This window comes from Vespa mandarinia, chromosome 1, assembly GCF_050613455.1.
Source record: "Vespa mandarinia isolate Hongniang chromosome 1, ASM5061345v1, whole genome shotgun sequence".
NCBI classification, from domain to species: domain Eukaryota; kingdom Metazoa; phylum Arthropoda; class Insecta; order Hymenoptera; family Vespidae; genus Vespa; species Vespa mandarinia.
The window spans coordinates 14,654,797-14,675,000 of record NC_140810.1 but is presented as its reverse complement, the minus strand read 5'-3'; the positions used below and the strand labels follow the sequence as shown (position 1 = coordinate 14,675,000).

Below are 20,204 nucleotides of genomic sequence, written 5' to 3'. Positions count from 1 at the left end.
AAGTATCGACTTTTATCGTTACTTTCTTTTTGTTCCTGTCGTTTTTTTTTCGTTTTTCTTTCATTTTTCTCTTTTTCCTCCTTTTCCATCCTTTTTTCTCTTCTCGTTTCCTCTCGTTTCGTTTCGTTTCATCTCGTCTCGTCTGGTCTCGTCTCGTCTCGTCTCGTCTCGTCTCGTCTCGTTTCGTCTCGTTTCGTCTCGTTTCGTTTCGTTTCTTTCTACGTTAAACTACGAGACCGAAAGAGGTTTTTCCTTTTACCTTTTTTTTTTTGTTTTTTTGTTTATTTCTCTTCTTTTTTCTCTTGGGTTTGATAACGACATTCATTCGGGTTCATTCGGTCAAAACCGTCACCGTAGGATTCTCTCCTAATAGTATTTAGATTTATTTGTACGATCGCTCTTAATCTTTTTGTTATTGTTGTTGTTATTTTTTGTTTATCTTTTCTTTTTTCCTTTTACCTTTATATTTTCCCTTTTCTATATCTCTTTTCTATTTCCAGATACGTACACATTTACGTACATGGGTATATACAATATTATGCATATTTTTCATCTCTTAGGATCATTAAACAGTTGTCCTGACAACTTATATTATAGACGATGTGAAAACAACCGTGTCAATTTATCAAAGAAGAAGTTAACACAAGTAAAAAGGGAAGAGATTGTTAGAGAAAGACTTGTTAGAGATTAATTCATCAATCTTATTCGTCGATTCGATCCAGGTCGATTCAACCTCATTTGATATATCATCCCTATGAAAAAAAGAAAAATGAAAGAAAGAAAGGAAGAAGAAATTAGTTTAAAATTAGTCTCCAGAAGTAATAATCGATTTTTAAAATCGTCTGGGAAACGATTCCGTACATGCCTGGGAAACTTTTGACTCATCCTATAGTTATAAAAACTGATTTCGTTGGAATGGAATTGTCGAAATAAAAAAAATGAACAATGGTCAATAGATTAAGAGAAAGGAAGAAAGAGAGAGAGAGAGAGAGAGAGAGAGAGAGAGAGAGAGAGAGAAAATTGAACATTCGTCAGATTATATTCGTCATCGTTTGTAAAACTATACCATTTGGTCGTTCTTTTTACCAACGAAGGTATATTCTCTCTCTCCTTCTCTTTCTCTCTCTCTCTCTCTCTCTCTCATTCTCTCTGTCTGATCAATAGAGACAATGCACTTGTTGGTCATCACGACAGCTGTTGTTACGTGCCATATCAATGTCGCACGCTCTCTCTCTCTCTCTCTCTCTCTCTCTCTCTCGTTCTATGCTTTTCTAATGGTAAAACCTACGTAAGGATACGCCATGTAATAGTACATAGGTAAGTACGTATGTACTTACGTACAAGGGGGATATACGATTAGTCGGAGAATAGACCTTCGTGTACGTTTTATATATACATATGTATGTCTCTTATGTACATACTTTCTAACATTAGTGCTTTCATTCTTTAATCCTGTTAAACTATCCCTTCGTCTCGTTTCTTTTCCTCCTTCACTAGTTATAATTCTAAATGAGAAATACAGAGGTAATCAAATTAAGTAACAATACTTATTAGGTTTTAGATATTAGGATGGGTGATAGTAATAAATTTTAGCATTAGATCAAGTAATAAATTTATTTTTTAAGCGTAACTACGTTCGATGTATTTATGTGTATACATCAAAATTGATTAATAAATTTTTTGTCTTCTTTTTCTTTTTCTTTTTCTTTTCCCTTTCTTCCCCCCTCCCCCCCCTACTCCCCATCACCCTCACTGTCCGCGTTAACGCCAAAGAAAAAAATCTTTTTCGCTTATTCGAAATTTCATTTGTCGAAACGAAATGGTGAGACTGAATAGGTATAACTTAATCGTCCAATCGCGTATTAGTTACATGGGAAACGGCAGCAACCACCTGTTGTCTACCACTTGACAGCATCGCAAAACAAAATGATACGACGGCAACGTTCATTTCCCGCTATAAATGACATTCTATTATATTTTGCGAAGATACTTGAAGAGAGTTTTTTTTTTTTACTTCCCCCACCTTCTCCTCCTCCTTCTTTTCCTCTTGCTCCTCTTCAATCCCTTCGCCCCCACGGTTATCTTTATTACTGGTATTATCTACTTTTTCTTTTTCTTTTTATCTTTTCTTTCTTTTCCTTTTTTTTTTTTTTCTTTCTTTTTCCTATTTCACCGAATCAAAGTAAAAATCTACAAATGAAAAGGACGAACGATATATTCGAAGATGAACGAATTATTAAAGAAATATTCGAATATATTTTAAAGCGGTAATCGTAATTATATGAAAATTCTAATCGTTCGTTACGATAATTTGTATTTATCAATTCAATCAAATTCGATAATTGTTCTTTTAATGATTGTTTAAACGATTTATCATTAAGAAGAAGATAATCCTATACCGCCGGGACTATCTCTTTCTTTTTTCTCTATCCTCTTCTGTTTTTTGCTTCACCCTCTCGAGAAAAGTGATTTCATCGCTATTTCTTGGACTATAAGATATAGACTTTGATATTGCTGACGTTGCGTGTACCAAGGCAACACATCGGATTGAGAGACAGTGAGAGAGTAAGCGTGAGAGAGAAAGAGAGAGAGAGAGAGAGACAGAGAGAAAATCTGTTGGATGCGCAAAGTGCTTACGGTACACCAGGGCTAGGGAGTTTCTAGATATATGATAGGGACAGGGGTAAGAGGGTCATGTATCACCCTGGAAACTGTAGAAGAGGGGGAGTCCGATGATAGGAGTCCGTTGTACTCTTTCTCTCCCTCTCTCTCTCTCTCTCTCTCTCCCTCTTTCTCTGTTAGAATAACTTACTCTTCTCTATTCTTGTGTCTTTCACTAACGTATCCTGTCTTGTCCTGTTCGGTATTCTCCTATACTGTAACGTATTGTATTGTATTGTACTATACTATACTGTACTATGCTATGTTATATTCTATCGTCTTGTCCTGTTTTGTCCTTGATTGCATCCCGCATCCACTTGAGTCGAGCTGTTGCTTTGTAATGTCCATACCAATGTAAGTACTTACGTGAGCTTCTTCTTTGAAAGGGGTCAAAAGGGCTTTGGCTAAGGAACATAGAATACAAAGAGGAGCAAGTAAACGAGCACAGAGAGAAAGAGACGCGTGTGCGCTCTCATTCTCTATCTCCTTCTCCTTCTCCCTCTCCTCCCCATCCTACCTCTCTCTTTCTCTCTCTTTCTCTCTCTCTCTCTCTCTCTCTTTCTCTTTACGTTCATATTACCATTATATAGAAAATGGTAATTCTAAATGGAACAAAGGATTCTACGTTCCATGGCTCGTAGAATCCGAAGATTGAAAGTTAGGAGGATTTCCAAATGGATATAATCTAAACGAATTAGAATTAACCAGAATGAGAGAAGAGGTACGACGAGGAACGTTAATAATATTTGTTTCATTTTTAAACGACAAATTTTCGTTTTTGTATTAATATGCCATTTATTACGATTAATGGAAATTAATTTTCGTTCGATGGTATTAAAGTATAATAAAGATTAAAGAAGTTACATTGGAAGTTAAAATAACGATTATGTTGTAATAATATCGAGATAGTACGGTGGCACGAAGTATCGAGGAGAAAAGTAGGGGTACCGATAAATTCGTTCTTTCAAATACTTAACCCACTTTCGACTTTTAGAATCGCGAAGCATGGAAGTGTAAAGGTTGTTGAAAAAGGGGTAAAAAAAAAAAAAAAGAAAAAAAAAAGAAAAAGATAAAAGAAGGGAAAGGAAAAAAAAGTAGGTAGAAGAAGCAAAAAAGTGGCGAGAGAGAGAGAGAGAGAGAGAGAGAGAGAGAGAGAGATAAATGGAGAAAAAGAAAGAAGTATCAGAAGCTACGAATCCAAAAGTTTGTCGATTCGAAATCAATACGTAGCTTGTGTGTTGTCTACAACTGTTGGTAGTAAGTGTTGGTAGAAGAGTCAATGCGGTGCTGTCGTCTCCCTAGAGACTGCTGAGCAAGCTGCACTGCCTCAATACATTGCGGATTAGATCGTTGTAGCTCTAGTTACTAAAGAGAGAGAGAGAGAGAGAGAGAGAGAGAGAGAGAGTTATCCTACATGCCAAGTTATGATACTTACACAACCATGCTGTATAGCATAACTGAGCGCGAAGTCTAAATTATTTAATACTCGAGTGTTATGTTCGTCCTTGGTACTAAAATCCTTAATAATTAGTAACGTCTATATAAGGATAATCTCAATTTGTTCTTCGTTTTAATTATTATTACGTATTATAATAGTCATTATAATAAATGTTTAAACGACAGATAATGGAAGCAAAAGTAATATCTATATATATGTGTAAAATTTAAACTTATTTTAACTGATATAGAATCGGATTTGTCTATAAAAATGAAAAAAAAAAAAAAAAAAAAGAAAAAAGAAAAAAAGAAATAAAATAAAAGATGAAAATAAATAAATAAAAAAAGAGAGAAAAAAGAAAAGAACTAAGAATATATGTATATATATATATATATATATATATATATATATATATATTTATATATATGTATGCTATATGTAAAGTATTATTTTTATATATATTCTCTAAGTTAGGTCATTTTGTGATTACAATTTATCGACGTGGTACGTTGTTACCGTTCGAGTTGTAAACTCGATGAGTACAACACGTGCGCCGATCAGGTAGCGAGCTTAACATTTAATTCCTCTTAATTGCTTAGATAAGCGTTTCAAGCGACGTTCATGCGACAATTATCACGGAACGATATACATTGATTATTATGCGATACGATGAAAGCACACACACGCGCGCACACATACATATATATATACATACTTATACATATAGTTCTTTTTTCTTTAAGAAGAAACGTACCAAATAACGAACAATAGCAAAATGGTAATCAAATAAAATTTGATTAGACTTCTTTTTGTTCTTTTTCTTTCTTTTTTCTTTTTTTCATTTTCCTTTTTTCTATTTTTCTCGTTCTTTTTTTTTTTTTTTTTTCTTTTAACAACGCAATATGTCACAATCATCATGCAAGAAGGAATGTGTCACATTAACTAATTCTAATTCTCAAATGCGTATTCTCATTATCACTGGAATGCAATATGCGTTAAGGCTTCGATGATTTTATCGATAGACATGTGGATAATTTTTATTTAATAAACAAATAAATCAAAAGGAATATATAAATAGTCAGAATAAATGAAATTTTAACGTTTTTATGTAACAATCATAATGCTTACGTGAAAAATTTCTTTTACGTAGTAGTTCGATAAAAACTTGAAAATAATATCATTGAGATTTTATATTACGAAGAGACAAATACAGTATAACGTATAGATAGATATACAACATACAAACATACACACACACATACACATTCACGTGTGCACATATGCATATATATTATAATATATAAATACGCACACATGTATACAAAATATATATATATATATATATATGTATATAAAAAATATATGTATATATACATATATATATATGGACACAAATATGTTTGTATATTTAAGTATATTCTCCATATGTAAAAAAAAAAAATATATATATATATATATATATACACATATTCAGAGATTTAAATGTTTCAACGGATTGAAGAGAACAGCTGCATTTAACTAATGTAAACATATAGGAAGTAGGTGTGCCGAAGAGAGGAAAGAGGGATGGTGGTGGTGATAGTGGTGGTGGTTAAGTTATAAGCAGCAGGGTGACACAAAGGATGCTAGTCTTAGTTGCCGTGGGTCAGTAGAGAGTACAGGAAGGCCAGTCGTGGATATTCCACGCTTCAAAATCGCGTGTGTTCGGAATGGTCGGTGCCACCCTAACGTGGCACGTGGGGTGATACCAGGTGTTGCCTAGACTGAGCGGGTCGATGCCGATCGTTGGCGCATGTGCGACCACCGTATTTCGTTTCCCCTCACTTCTCTCAATACTCACTCGTACGTTGCTATTGTCCCGTGTGTGTTGCTCCGTCCACTTGTGTGTGCACGTTTTTATTGTATATACGTGTACGACACACATAGTAATACCATGTAAGTACATCAATGCGTCATACATGCATACATGAATACATACATACGTACATACATGCACGCATATATATATATATATATATATATATATATATGTATATATATGTGTGTACATGTATGTATGCGCATGTATGTACTGTCATTTCCACTCTCGTATACCTCTCGATTCTCTCTTCGTCTCTCTTTCTCTCTCTCTCTTTTTCCTCTCTTCTTATTTTTTTCTTTTTTTTTCTTTTCTTTTTTTTTTTCATAGAAAGGGGTTAGACATACCTTTCTTGGTTTTACAGGCCGACTTGACGTTCTTATACTATCATTCCTTCGACTACTACCACAACTACAACAAGAATAACAACAACAACAACAGCAAGTATCTACAACTTGAACGTAACGAATATTCCATAAGGATTAGAGCCCGCGCGTGCTCCACAGTTTACACGGCATTGCCTGTGCCATATCTAAGAACTGTAACGTTCTAAGCAGCTGTCACCTTTTTATGTTTCCTAATAACCATCGGTTAAAACAGTTATAGTTATAGTTAGCAAGTGGTTAGTATGTACATGAGTTGGATTCTTTGTTAAATCGATTATAATTTCGCATTGCTGATTGACGATTACTCGAAACTTCTCTCGGATCTTCTTAAAAATTTATTCGATGCTATTTATAATACTCGAAGATTTAGAGTTATATATATATATATATATATATATATATATATATACATATTTCAAAAATGGTAATATCTCTTTTGAAATAGAAGCTAGAATCGAATTTCTATTAAATAGAGTCGGCACGCGGGCGTAGAGGGAGCGGGATGGGGGGGAGGTAGGCAACCTTTCGTAGAAAATACACACCCATTGGCACGTGACAGTGACGCAGCGATTCGGGTCCCCCTCAGGCTACTACTAATCCCCTCCCCCGCCTCCTCTTCTAAACCACGACCACCCTCGTTTCATAAACTTTCGTCGTCGTGAAAGAAAATTTATGATGGAAACGCGTGCCGAGTTCGGTGGCCTTCGATCCTCTCACCTTTCGTTGTATTATTATTATTATTATTATTATTATTATTATTATTATTATATATATATATATATATATATATATATATATATATATATTTCGAAGAAGGAAAAAAGGAGAGAAGGATAAAGAAAAAAAGAGGTATAAGAAAAATAAACAAAGAAAAAGAATTGTTACCATTACGAAAAAATACAAACGACACGATCAGAGTGATCTCCCATTAAAATGTTTTTTTTTCTATTTTTTTCTTTTTTTTCTTTTTATTTGATCCAACTACTACGTGTTAGACGAATTTCCTAGTCAAAGACCAAACACAGGGAGAAAGAGAAAGAGAAAGAGAGAGAGAGAGAGAGAGAGAGAGAGAGAGAGAGAGAGAAAAAGAAAGGGAGGGAGAAAAAAGTCGGGAAAAAATTCGCATGAAGAACTCTTTACGCCAGTGATGGCACACACGAGGATCGTTCCTGTTTTTTCTTTTTTTCTTTTCCCCTGTTCTTTTTCCCCCTTCTCTCTCTTTCTCTCTCTCTCTCTCTCTCTCTCTCTCTCTCTCTCTCTCTCTATACCCTCTCCCCTTTTCTTTCTGGCGCGGAAGCGTGCCGGCTCGCCAGCGAGTTATTCTGCACATAGACACGCAAACGAGCTTCTGGGTTGCGTAGTCGTGCTCGCCCTCGTGCTTGTTGCAGGAATCGAAGAGCACCATATCGTGGCACCCTCGAGGGGTTGCGCAGACAAGCTCTTTCTCTTTCTCTTACCCCCGCCTTCCTCTCATCCTCTCTCTCTCTCTCTTTCTTTCCTTCTAGCGTGGATCAGCAGCAGTGGCAGTAGTAGCAGCAGCAGCAACAGCAGCAGCAGCAACAACCACCACCACCACCACCACCACCACTATCACTACCACTACTGTTGCTACCACTACCACCGTTACTACCACTACTATTGTCACTACCACCAGCAACGATAGGACGGACGACGGTAGCGCCCTCTCTCAACGTTCTCGATTCGATGGCAGCCGCAACGGAGGGACGACAGGGGTGCCGAACCAGTCTCTTTCTCTCTGATTACGAGAGGGAGAGAAAACGTTCGCGTGTTTCGGTGTAAAAAGGGTGGAGGAGGAGGAGAAAGAGGAAGAAGAGAGGAAGAAGAAGAAAAAGAAGAAGAAGAAGAAGAAGAAGAAGAAGAAGAAGGACGTGGATAAAGCGTGGATTGGTGGAGGGGTGTATCCGGTAGGAGCGCAGTGCCAGACCGACAGTCGCACCCCGTCTTCGTCGTCGTCGTATTCGAAGCCACCCCACAATTGTCATTGCGCGGTGTGTGACGGAGAACGTCACCGAAAGCAATCAAGTTGGAACGAAGGAAGAAAGGAAGGGAGGAAGGGAGGAAGTAACGTTGGAATGGATGGCTGAGATCGGTGTTAATCAAAATATACGATATAGAAAGAATTTGAACGATTTAGTAAAACGATCGGCAAGTTTTCCGAAAGGGCGGGGGCGCGAGAAAGAGGGTGTTGGAGATAAATAGGGTAAGAGAGGTAGAGGGGGTGAGAAAGAGATAGACATAGAGATAGAGATAGAGAGAGATAGATAGATAGATAGATAGATAGATAGATAGTTATATATATATAGAGAGAGAGAGAGAGAAAGAGAAAGAGAGAAAGAGAGAGAGAGAGAGAGAGAGGGAACGAGCGCGAGCTAGAGTTTCGGCTGGCATGGTGGCGGTGCATCCGGTTAAGGAGCTGCCCTCGCCGTGCCCATGACGAGGCTGCAGATCTTCCACCAGCGTCAGGCAGAAAAGACGAAGCCGGTGTGGCTGGGAGCGTCGAGGAAGGCCCGCTCCGTCATCCGCATCCGCGAGGAGCTCAACGACGACGACGACGAGGACAAAGAGAAGAAGAGAAAGAAGAACGGGTTCGAAGTTCCTCGTCCTACGACGACGGCAGTGAGCGACGGACGGCCGCGACGGAGACGTCGGCGCCGTTACGACGACGTCGACGACGAGTTGTGCTGGGACGTTCCTGAGGACGGTGCTGTCGCCGGAGCCGTCGTCGTCGAGCGTTTTCGCGGGTGCATTAGGTGTTGCGTTATTTGTGGGTGCTACGGGTGCCGGTGTTGGGAATACACGTCAACAAATTCCCTTCCTCTTCTTTTTCCTCCTCTTCTTCTTCTTCTTCTTCTTCTTATTATTATTATTATTAAAAATAATCGGGGATTACAAGATTCGTAATAATAAGCAACCTCGTGGGCAGCTGCTGCCGCCTTCTCAATATGCCGCGTTGCCTCATGGCCAAGAAATGGAAGGCTTATCCCTGGCCCGATCGGCTCGATGATCAGCAACACGAACAAAACGGATCGGTCGGTATCGAACAGGAACATGTTAACACCACGACTACCGGTCATGATCTTCATAGAAATTCTTCTTCGTTGGTTATGGACAAGAAAACTAATAGACAACATCACGAGCCCGAGGAGGAGGAAATTGACGTTGTTGGTGACAGCGATAACAGGCAGGTCGATCATCAGCAAACCTGTTGGGGTCCTCATAGTCCTACCGCTGGTGCTACCGCGCCAAGTCCACCACCGTTGAATGCTTCTGGCGCTCTTTATTATCACGGTGAGGCATCTTACTATATTTTATTATCCCAATAATAACATCATTTAGTCCTGTGGTTGTCAATTACTTTCGACAAATATATATATATATATATATATATATATATATATATATATATTCCCTCGTTTTCCATTTCCAAGGTTAACTAGTACGGAAAAAAAAGAAAAGAATGAAAAAAAAAGAAAGAAAAAAGAATAAATATGTCGAGTCTCGCTCGAAAGAAAGAAAGAAAAAAAAGAAGAAGAAAAACAAGCAAAAAAGAGAAAAAAAGGAAGATTAAAAAACAAGATAGATACATAGATGAACGGATAGATAAATCGACTGGATATAAAAGTTTCGTCGTGGAAAAGCATTATTGTTATCTATTTGACGAAAAGTTCCGCGAGCTAACCAGCTAACTCCGACCGCCTGTTACGTAATTTCGATTGCTTTTCAGTCCAACCGCTTCTCGGATACACACTTATATATTACAGCTTTGTTATACCAATCGATATTCTTTTACCGAACGATGGAAAGCACACGAACGATTAGAAATATCTCATAATCTTTCTTCTTTTTCATCTTCTTCTTCTTCTTCTTCTTTTTCTTCTTTTATTACTTCTTTTTTCCTTCCTTTTTTTCGTTTGCTTTTTATTTTTTCTCTTGCTTTTTATTTCTTCCCATTTTCTTTTCTTTTCTTTTCTTTTCCCTTAAATCTCTCTCTCTCTCTCTCTCTCTCTCTCTCTCTCTCTCTCTTAATGCCACGCCCACGCTTTTTTCTCTCTCTCTCTCTCTTTCTCTCCCTCCTCCCCCTCTCTCTTTCTCTCTGTCTAGCTAACATTATCATCGCGAATTCTGACTGGAATTTTCGTTTTGTTCTGGAATCCCCTTTGTGTCGTCTTCTCATTTCGTTTTTCTTTTTATCTTTTCTTTGTTTCTATTTCATTTTTCCTTTTTTCTTTTTTTTTCTTCCTTTCTTTTCTCTCTCTCTCTCTCTCTCTCTCTCTCTCTTTTTCTCTCGGGGAGAACTTTGAAATTCGTGGGTTGTTAGGACGAAAAGAGGAGTGACTGTACGTGACACGCCCGCTGGGGTGGTTGTGCATGCTATAGAAAGATTGCAGTAGTGGACGGAAACTGTCGTAACAATGGCGTGATTCTCTTCCATGTAATGTCTCTCTCTCTCTCTTTCTCTCTCTTTCTCTCTCTCCTGCTTTCTCTGATTCTTTCTCTTTCTCTCTTTCTCAACCACCCTTCCAGTCTTTCTCTCTCTCTCTCTCTCTCTCTCTCTCTCTCTCTCTCTTTCTCTTGGTCTTATTTTGTCTTATATATAAATATACGTATATACCTGTATGGATATACATCTATATCTACAGAAGAAGGTCATTACTAGCGTGCTTTTAAAAGAAAACTCGTGGATAGTTCTCGATTGTCCTCGAGGATGATACGACGAATTCTGGACATGCGTCGCACGCACACTAGAACGCATCATCATCAATGTTTGGAGACACACCCGTTTTCGATGCTATCCATTTTCGTCCATATCCCCGAGATTTTCTAATCGATTAAACGTATTTGAAAAATTTTCCACAAAATATTTCTTCCTTTTCTTCTTCTTCTTCTTCTTCTTCTTATTCTTCATCTTCCTCTTCTTCTTCTTCGTCTGTTTCTTATTTCTTGAAAATCCATGCATTTCGCAATTTTTTTCACGTTTATAAAAATTTATTTTCAATTTCCTTTAAATCCCGATGACCTTGACTTTAAGATACCAGTCAATCGTTTTACGATCTTGACATTTCATATAGTTCGATTTAGATCGATTTTATAATAATAATAATAATAATAATAATAATAATAATAATAATAATAATAATAATAATAATAATAATAATAATAATAATAATAATAATAATAATAATAATAATAATAATGATAATAATAATAATAATAATAATAATAATGATAATAATAATAATAATAATAGTAATAATAATAATAATAATAATAATAATAATAATAATAATAATAATAATAATAATAATAATAATAATAATAATAATAATGATAATAATAATAATAATAATAATAATAATAATAATAATAATAATAATAATAATAATAATAATAATAATAATAATAATGATATTAATAATAATAATAATAATAATAAAAGAAAAAATGTATCTGTATAAAGATACATATAATTTAAGGGAGAAATTATAATTTCGATTGATCCTGCCACGTCGCTTAACGTTTTATTATTTGTTAGATAAAATAATAGAGACACAACATAGCTGATGAATGATTTCAGATATTCACATGTACGTATATATATATGCATTCTCATTGACACGTTTTTCATTAAAATTATATACTTCAGTTTTATTCGATGAAAGGGGACACTGTATATACTCGCAGAGCAAATGTGATCCTTTTGATTAATTAAATTCTCTTCTATTTACTTATCTTTCAATTAATACTATTCGAATATCAATCGAAATTAATATTATAATCCCATGGTTGTAATGATATACACATATATATATATATATTATCAGCGGTATGAAAATCCTTTGCTCTTTATAAAAATAAAAGAAGAAAAAGAAAAGAAAAAGAAGAAAAAAAAAGGAAAGAAAAAAACTTTCATTGAAAATCCCTAAAACTTTTCTTTGTATAAATTTAACGCGATAAAAATCTCTCTTTCTTTCTCTCTCTCTCTTTATCACTCTATCACTCTTTCTTTTTCTCTCTTTCTCTTACTCTACACACAAACACACACACACACACACAACATACACGTGTGCTGGTTTATAGATCCATTGATAACTATAAACATTCAATTTTATTCTTCACGTATTCAGGATTACTCGAAAAATTCGATCGGTGAATGAAAATTTTTGAAAGTATACACCTCTATTATCTCTCTTTTTAACTACATTGCTTTCTTCTCTTTCTCTGTCTTTCTCTCTCTCTCTCTCTCTCTCTCTCTCTCTTTCTCTTTCTTTTTTTTATGTTATTCGTCCGAAAGAAAAATGAAAAGAAGATTCGAAGAAAGAAAAGAAAGAAAGAAAGAAAGAAAGAAAAGAATAAAAACGAACAAACGTAGAGACGAAACAAAGCAAAACAAAAATAAAAAAATAAAAAGCGGAAAAAAAAGAAAACAACAAAAAAAAAATTGATTTCCATCGTACGGATAAACTCAAGTGAACAGACCGGTGCGCACGAAGTGTTCATCCGATATTATCGATTCCATCCCTTTCTCTGCCTCCCTCGGCTTCTGTATTCTTCTCTCTCTCTTTCTCTCTCTCTCTCTCTCTCTCTCTCTCTCTCTCTCTCTCTCTCTGTATCCCTCCCTCCCTCCCACTCTTCTAGCCCCTTCTCTTCAACTCTATATCCACTCCCCCTCTTTGCCGTTGTTCTCACCTAACCCTACCTCCCTCTTCTCTTCTGTTCTCTTCGTCTCTTCTTCTTTCCCCCCTTCCCCTCCCTCCCTCCCACCCTCTCTCTTTCTCTCTTTCTATCTCTTTCACTCTTTCTCTTCTTTTCAGGCTCGTTGATGAAACGTACTTCCAGACACGGCCACTGTCTTCTCTGGATATTGACTTCCCTTTTATTCCAACCAATAATAGATGCGCGGCCGCTGATCGATCGGCAACACACTTTTCTGATTTATTGCTATCGTGTGTGCCTTCCCACGAACTCGCGTCGTGCCGATGCGCGTGGCGCACGTTGCATATCCTCTCAACCAAAACCTCCATCTCCAATCCACCTCAACCCCCCACCCAACTGCACCCACTCAACCTCTTCTTCGATATTCTAACTTCCGCCACGATGTATATATATGTATATATATGTATATTTTTGTATTATTTTTATTTTTTATTTTTTTTTTGTAATTAGTTTCTTTTCTTCTTTATATTTTTCTCTTTTTCTGTTCTTTATCCTTTCCCTTCCCTTTCCCTTCTATCCCTATCCCTCTACTCTTGACTCTAACCCGTCACGTGAAATTATTTTAATTAAGTACCTACTTGGAAGTTCCTTTTTCTTTTTTTTTTTGATTTCTTCTTTTTCTTCGTCGATGAGACTTAAGGATTCAATCTCTTGATCGTATTTTAAGAGGAATCGATCAGTAGAAGTTATCCTAACGAGCTTTTTCTTTTTTCTTCTTCCTTTCCTTCTTTACATCTTTCTCTTTGTTTTTTTTTTCCGCGAAATCATTTTAATCAAGTTTTTTGTTCGACGTTATTATTTTTTTTTTTTTTTACTTTTCTTTTCTTTTCTTTTTTCCGTTCTTCTTCGGTAGGACTCATGGGATCAATTTAAATCGTATTTTAAGAGGTATCTATCGATAAAGTTACCTTAACGAGTGTTGTTTCTTTTTCTTCTTTTCTGTTTCTTTTCTTTTTCCATGAAATCATTTTAATTAAGTACTTTGACCTGCTTTTTGTTTGTTCTTGTCTTTTTTCTTTTCGGTAGGACTTAAGGGATCAATCGCGATCTTTTTAAGAGAATCGATCGATAAAGTTACCCTAACGAGCCTTTTACATTGTCTATTTATATATATATATATATATATATATATATATATATATATATATATATATATATATATATATAGGTGTATATAGGTGTATATAGGTGTATATATATATATATATATACCAATTTATCGTCCCTTTTACTCTTGTGATATTACCACTATCGATCCTTGTTGTTGGCCGTGATAGACATCGAAGGTCAAATGATTTTTGGTCGTGGCAAAAGTCAATTGGAAAAAGAACGATTAGATAGAGTTTCCGATGAGACATCATTAGAGTAATACGTGATTTTCAAAGAAGAATGAGAGGAAAATAAAGAGAGAGAGAGAGAGAGAGAGAGAGAGAGAGAGAGAGAGAGAGAGAGTGAGAGAGAAATATTTCTAATTATACATTGCATATCTATTCATAATAGTTGCAAATCCTAATTTAACTATGTCTACACTTCCTCGATATTTCACCCTTCTCTAATCACCTCCCCCTATTACCAACCTCTCCCTCCTTCTCTTTCTCTTCCTCCTCTCCCTGTTTATGATCCCTTCGTATTACTCGGTAATAGTAGCACATGGAGGAAACAGCTGGCGCATGCGACAGGCAGGAAATGAAATGCTGCTCCGTTGAAGAATGATTCAGTGACTGAAATATTCATGCCACCCTCTCTTATGTTTACTTGATACACGTAAGAGGTCTTAGCGCTTGCGCTTAGATCAAGATTCTAAATCCGCGATCAATTATAATCCAGTGATTAACTAATTTCTCTTAGATGGAAGATAAATTTTTAATAATATTTCCGTAAATATTTATGTATATATTTTTATTTGAATAGGTTATACGCACGAAGCATGGATTAGTCACGAGGAACCACCTAAATATGCAACTTTGCGATCGGCTGCGGAATTGGCACAGCCAGTGGTACCTTCGCCACCCCCACAGGATATACAAGTTGTCTCGAGCGATGGAGCGTCCCTGCAACCAACACCTACGCCATCCACCGTTACTACAACCTCCCACAGTTTACCACCAAGAAAAAGCTTGTCCATGTGTTTTACCAGCACCGGCACTGCTCTATCCTTGCCACCTAAGAAGAAGGACATATATCGGCCATATAGTCTTCAACCAACCACCGAAATACGTACCTCGGCCGAGGAAGATCTATCAGCGGCACAGGCTATCCTCGATTTGAGTGCCTCACCGGCAGCACCCACGCATTCGGTTTTCATTCATACTCTCTCAGCACCTCCGACGACTCAAGTACAAGCTAATGTTGCCACCGTTGTGCAATTGCAACAACAACAACAACAACAACAACAACAACAACAACAACAACAACCGACCCAACAATTACAAAGAGCACCTTCGCCCCAACCAATACCGGTTTCCGTTTTGGTGCCAGTACCAACGTCTCAAAATGCTCAGCTTCGTCAGCAAGAACATGCGCCACCTCAACCCCAATCTCCGGCCACTGCGGAAAGCAACGTTTCTGGAAATTGTAACGGAAGGGACAGGTGAGTGATCGTATCTTTAAGATAATACCTTTGCTTTGGCAAATTCTTAGATAGTATTCAATCTTAACACCATTTATAATACACACATACAGATACATATATGGCATAGTGACCTATTTTAATCTGTTCGTCTTAATATTGATATCTATACAGTTGGTAATCGTTAAAAATTATTCATATATTTTTAATCTTAATACTTGATTCTACCATTGATAAATTCAACGATTGAAATAAAACAAACACATATACCTTCTTTCTCTCTCTCTCTCTCTCTCTAACTCTTTTTCTCTACACACAATATATAATTATTACAAACTATAGATTATTCATATAAGCTTAAAATTAATTTAGACGTTATCAAAATAAATAAAATAATAATAAATGATATCTCGTAATAGATAAGTTTGAAAAATTTGAAAAATCGTTGATATAAATCAATGAAATTAATCGATTAGATAAAGTCTAATTGAAGGAATAATTTACAGTAGCGGTAACGGTGGCAGCAAAACGGTCGCCTACACCTATGAGGCCTTCTTTGTGTCCGACGGTCGTTCGAAACGTCGCGGGAGTAACAATGGTGCCGTGGTGCCCGACAAAGAAGCCGTTCAACCTGACAGGCCAAAGTTCACATGCACCGAATGCGGCAAACAATACGCTACCTCGTCGAATCTATCGCGGCACAAGCAAACTCACCGTAGTCTCGATTCTCAGTCGGCAAAGAAGTGCATTCACTGCGGCAAGGCGTACGTCAGTATGCCAGCACTGGCGATGCACGTGCTAACGCATAAGCTCGCCCATAGCTGTGGTGTTTGCGGGAAGATGTTCTCAAGGCCTTGGCTACTTCAGGGTCATCTTCGTAGCCATACAGGTGAGAAGCCTTACGGATGCGCACACTGCGGTAAGGCATTTGCCGATCGTTCGAATTTGCGAGCGCACATGCAAACCCATTCGGCCGACAAGAATTATGAGTGCTCGAGATGTCACAAAACGTTCGCTCTTAAATCCTATTTAAACAAGCATCTCGAGTCTGCTTGTCTTCGGGACGAAGATGTTCAACAACAACAACAACAGCAACAGCAACAGCAACATCAACATCAGCATTGTACCAACGGACCTCAACAACAACAACAGCAACAGCAACAGCAGCAACAACAACAGCAACATCAGCAAAGCCCAAATCGAGGCTTGTAGCAGTGTTACGAGAAATTTAACAGGCTTGACGGCTGCGCCACTGTAAATGCTCTCAGAGAAAGCTAGCGGCTTCTCGCGGTAGTTGGATAAACGACAAAATGGAGAAAAAATAGAGAGAGAAAGAGAGAGAGAGAGAGAGAGAAAAGAAACGAGAGAGAGAAGAAAAGAGAGAGAGAAGAAAAGAGAGAGAGAAAGAAAGCAAGCAAACAAGCGAAAGCATCGAACGGGTCGATCTTTAAAAAGGTTTGCCATAGATATTAAGTAGTAAAGTGCCAGTGAAGAGGAAGAAATTAAAGACGGTAGGTAATGATGAAAGAGAAGGAAGACATAGTAGGTGATCAATAATGTCTAACATTTTCAAAAACGTCCAGTAATGTTTAAGTCTTAAAAGAAACAAAGAGAGAACAAAAAAAAAACAAAACAAAACAAAATAATCAAGAAGTACATACACCCACCCACACACACATACACACACACACACACAAATACACGTACACACGTCGAACAATTGACGTCCACACTGCTATCTAGTCATCTTAGTCGGTTATAACTATTACATTACTATATTATATATTATTATATTATATTATTATATATATATAGTATATATATATATATATATTTACTAGCGCGTACGATACTAGTCGCGAGCTCGTTAACGAAGGCATTATTTATCTCAGATAACTTAAAATTAGCTGAACTGGGAATCCGAAATGGGTTTTCAATAGTATCACCATTAAAATAATCTCACGAAAGGAAAAACAAATAATCTTTTTCGAATATTGAGATGATGATGATGATGATGATGATGATGATGATGATGATGATGATGATGATAATAATGATGATGACGCGAAACTTTGTGATACAAATTTGCGTCGAACATTTTTTAAGGTCTTTTCGGTCTTCGACGAATGATACAATTATAATCGTATTATCGACGCGAACATCTTAACGAAATATTTGTAACGAAGATGATTGAAATATACTCGCTAATGATTTTAGAAAATTCATAGGGAAAGAGAAATAGGGAGAAAGAGCAGAGGGGAGAGAAAGAGAGAGAGAGAGAGAGAGAGAGAGAGAGAGAGAGAGAGAGAGAGAGAGAGAGAGAGAGATACATATATAACTTACGTATTGTGACGTATGAATGAATTATATTGTCGGTTCCATTTCGTCGATTTCAAAATATAAAATATTGATGAAGGAAAGAAAAAAAAAATTAAAAGGTATAATTAGATGATGAAATAATAATAGCACGCGAAAATATATAGATATATGGAAAAATACAATGAAGAAGAAAAAGAAATTTGAACGTATGTTTAATTCGAATAAAAAAAGAATTTAAAAATATAATGGGGAATAATATTTGAAATGTTGTTCGTATATACATATACGTATATATATACAATACAATATATACATATATATATATATATGTATATGTATATGAATATGTATGTATATATATATATTTGTATATATATACATATATATAAATGTATACGTGCTATTTTGGTTAGGATTGATCAGATTATAATAATGTGGAACTAACGACGTATACACATACACACACATACACAAACACACATATATATATATACTCATACGTTTGCGCGAACAATTCCAAAAGGTAATTACGCTGCGCATTACCGAATCGCGTTTATTATAATCGTTTATCGCGCTTCTTTTATTACGCGCTTGCGCAATATCATTATTATTATTATTATTATTATTATTATTATTATCATTATCATTATTATTATTATTATTATTATTATTATTATTATTATTATCATTATTATTATTATTATTATTATTATTATTATTATTATTATTATTATTATTATTATTATTATTATTATTATTATTCGAATGAGAAAGGTGATTCGATTCGTGACGAATTAAGGCGCGTTCCAACAATTACAAAATATTTCTTCTCTACCCCTCTTCTTCCATCCCTTTAACGTTTCTTCATACTTTCTTTATACGTATACGGTATTTATAATTCTTTCCTCTTTATTTATACGCGGTTTCGGTCTGCGCATGCGCAAACTCACGAACGTGCAAATATGTTCATACAGAGAAAGAGAGAGAGAGAGAGAGAAAGAGAGAGAGAGAGAAAGAGAGAGAGAGAGAAAGAGAGAGAGAGAGAAAAAGAGAGAGAGAAAGAAAGAGTGAGAGAGAGAAAGAGAGAGAAAGGGAGAGAGAGAGAGAGAAAGAGAGAGAGAGAAAGGGAGATAGAGAGAGAGAGAAGGCAATTCAGAAGGTACGATTATATCTGTGTATTACGTGTTGATCGGTTGGCCATACGTATTATTAATCGTGGATATATGAAAAAAAAAAAGAAAAAGGAGAGAAAAAAGAAAAGAAAGGAAGAAAACTTTAGAAGCGATAATAATGTAGATTTTATTCTAGTTTTTTATTTTTCTTTTTTTTTTCTGCACTTTTTTTTCTCTTTTTCATTTTCTTTTTATCGCATGAAATAAATCGTCCGAACGGAGCCAAGGTATTTACACAACGATTGTGTGCGCGTGACACATTTCACTTATTTATGTGGCAACTATTTCTTCCTTCACTTTTTCTTTTTTTTTTTTCATTTTTTTACTTATATTTTTGTCCTTTTTTCTTTTCTTTTTTTCTCTTTATTTCTTTACTACTATCCGTTATGCATATAAAAAAAAAGATACAATCGTATCTTTCGAATATAGATTTTGCTGCTTAGGCATGAACATGTATACATCTACATGTACACACACACAGACACACACACAGACACATACACACACACACAGATAGACAGACAGACAGACAGACAGACAGACAGACGGACAGATAGACGGACGGACAGACGGACAGAAACATAAGAACGTCTCTCGCGTGTATTTTAGAGTGAAGAAGAGAGAAAGGAATAATGAAAAGAAAAAAAAAGTAAAAAAGAAAAAAAAAGAAAAATAGAAGAAAAATCTAACTAAAGTAAAGTAAAACTAAAACTAAAACTAAACCTAAACCTTAAACTAAACCTAAAACTAAACCTAAAAGTAAACCTAAAACTAAAACTAAAAATAAAACTAAAACACACGAGAAAATAATAGATGCGTAACGTTGGTATACACGTATTTTATAGAGGCAATATTAAAATGGAAGAAAGAAAAAGAAAAGAAAAAGATAAAAAAAATAAAATGATTTAAAAAAAAAAAAAGAATCTCTATGACGACACGTACGGGGTCAAAAAAGCAATGTTTCGAAACAACGAACTATATACATTTATAGGCGAACATCGAAGTTTAACGAAACCGCAATTATTGTTATTATCTTCTTTCGCGCTTCGGCAATAGCGACCGATCG

General features: G+C 35.9%; 1 protein-coding gene across 1 annotated transcript; it reads left to right on the top strand.

Annotated features, from left to right (window-relative positions):
* Positions 1 to 8,727: 8,727 nt before the first annotated feature.
* Positions 8,728 to 18,411, top strand: scrt (scratch). Its single transcript, XM_035879860.2, has 3 exons — positions 8,728 to 9,652; positions 14,990 to 15,668; positions 16,154 to 18,411. The coding sequence occupies exons 1-3, from the start codon at positions 9,307 to 9,309 to the stop codon at positions 16,857 to 16,859; spliced, it is 1,731 nt and encodes a 576-aa protein (XP_035735753.2). The 5' UTR covers positions 8,728 to 9,306; the 3' UTR covers positions 16,860 to 18,411.
* The last annotated feature ends 1,793 nt before the right edge of the window (positions 18,412 to 20,204 follow it).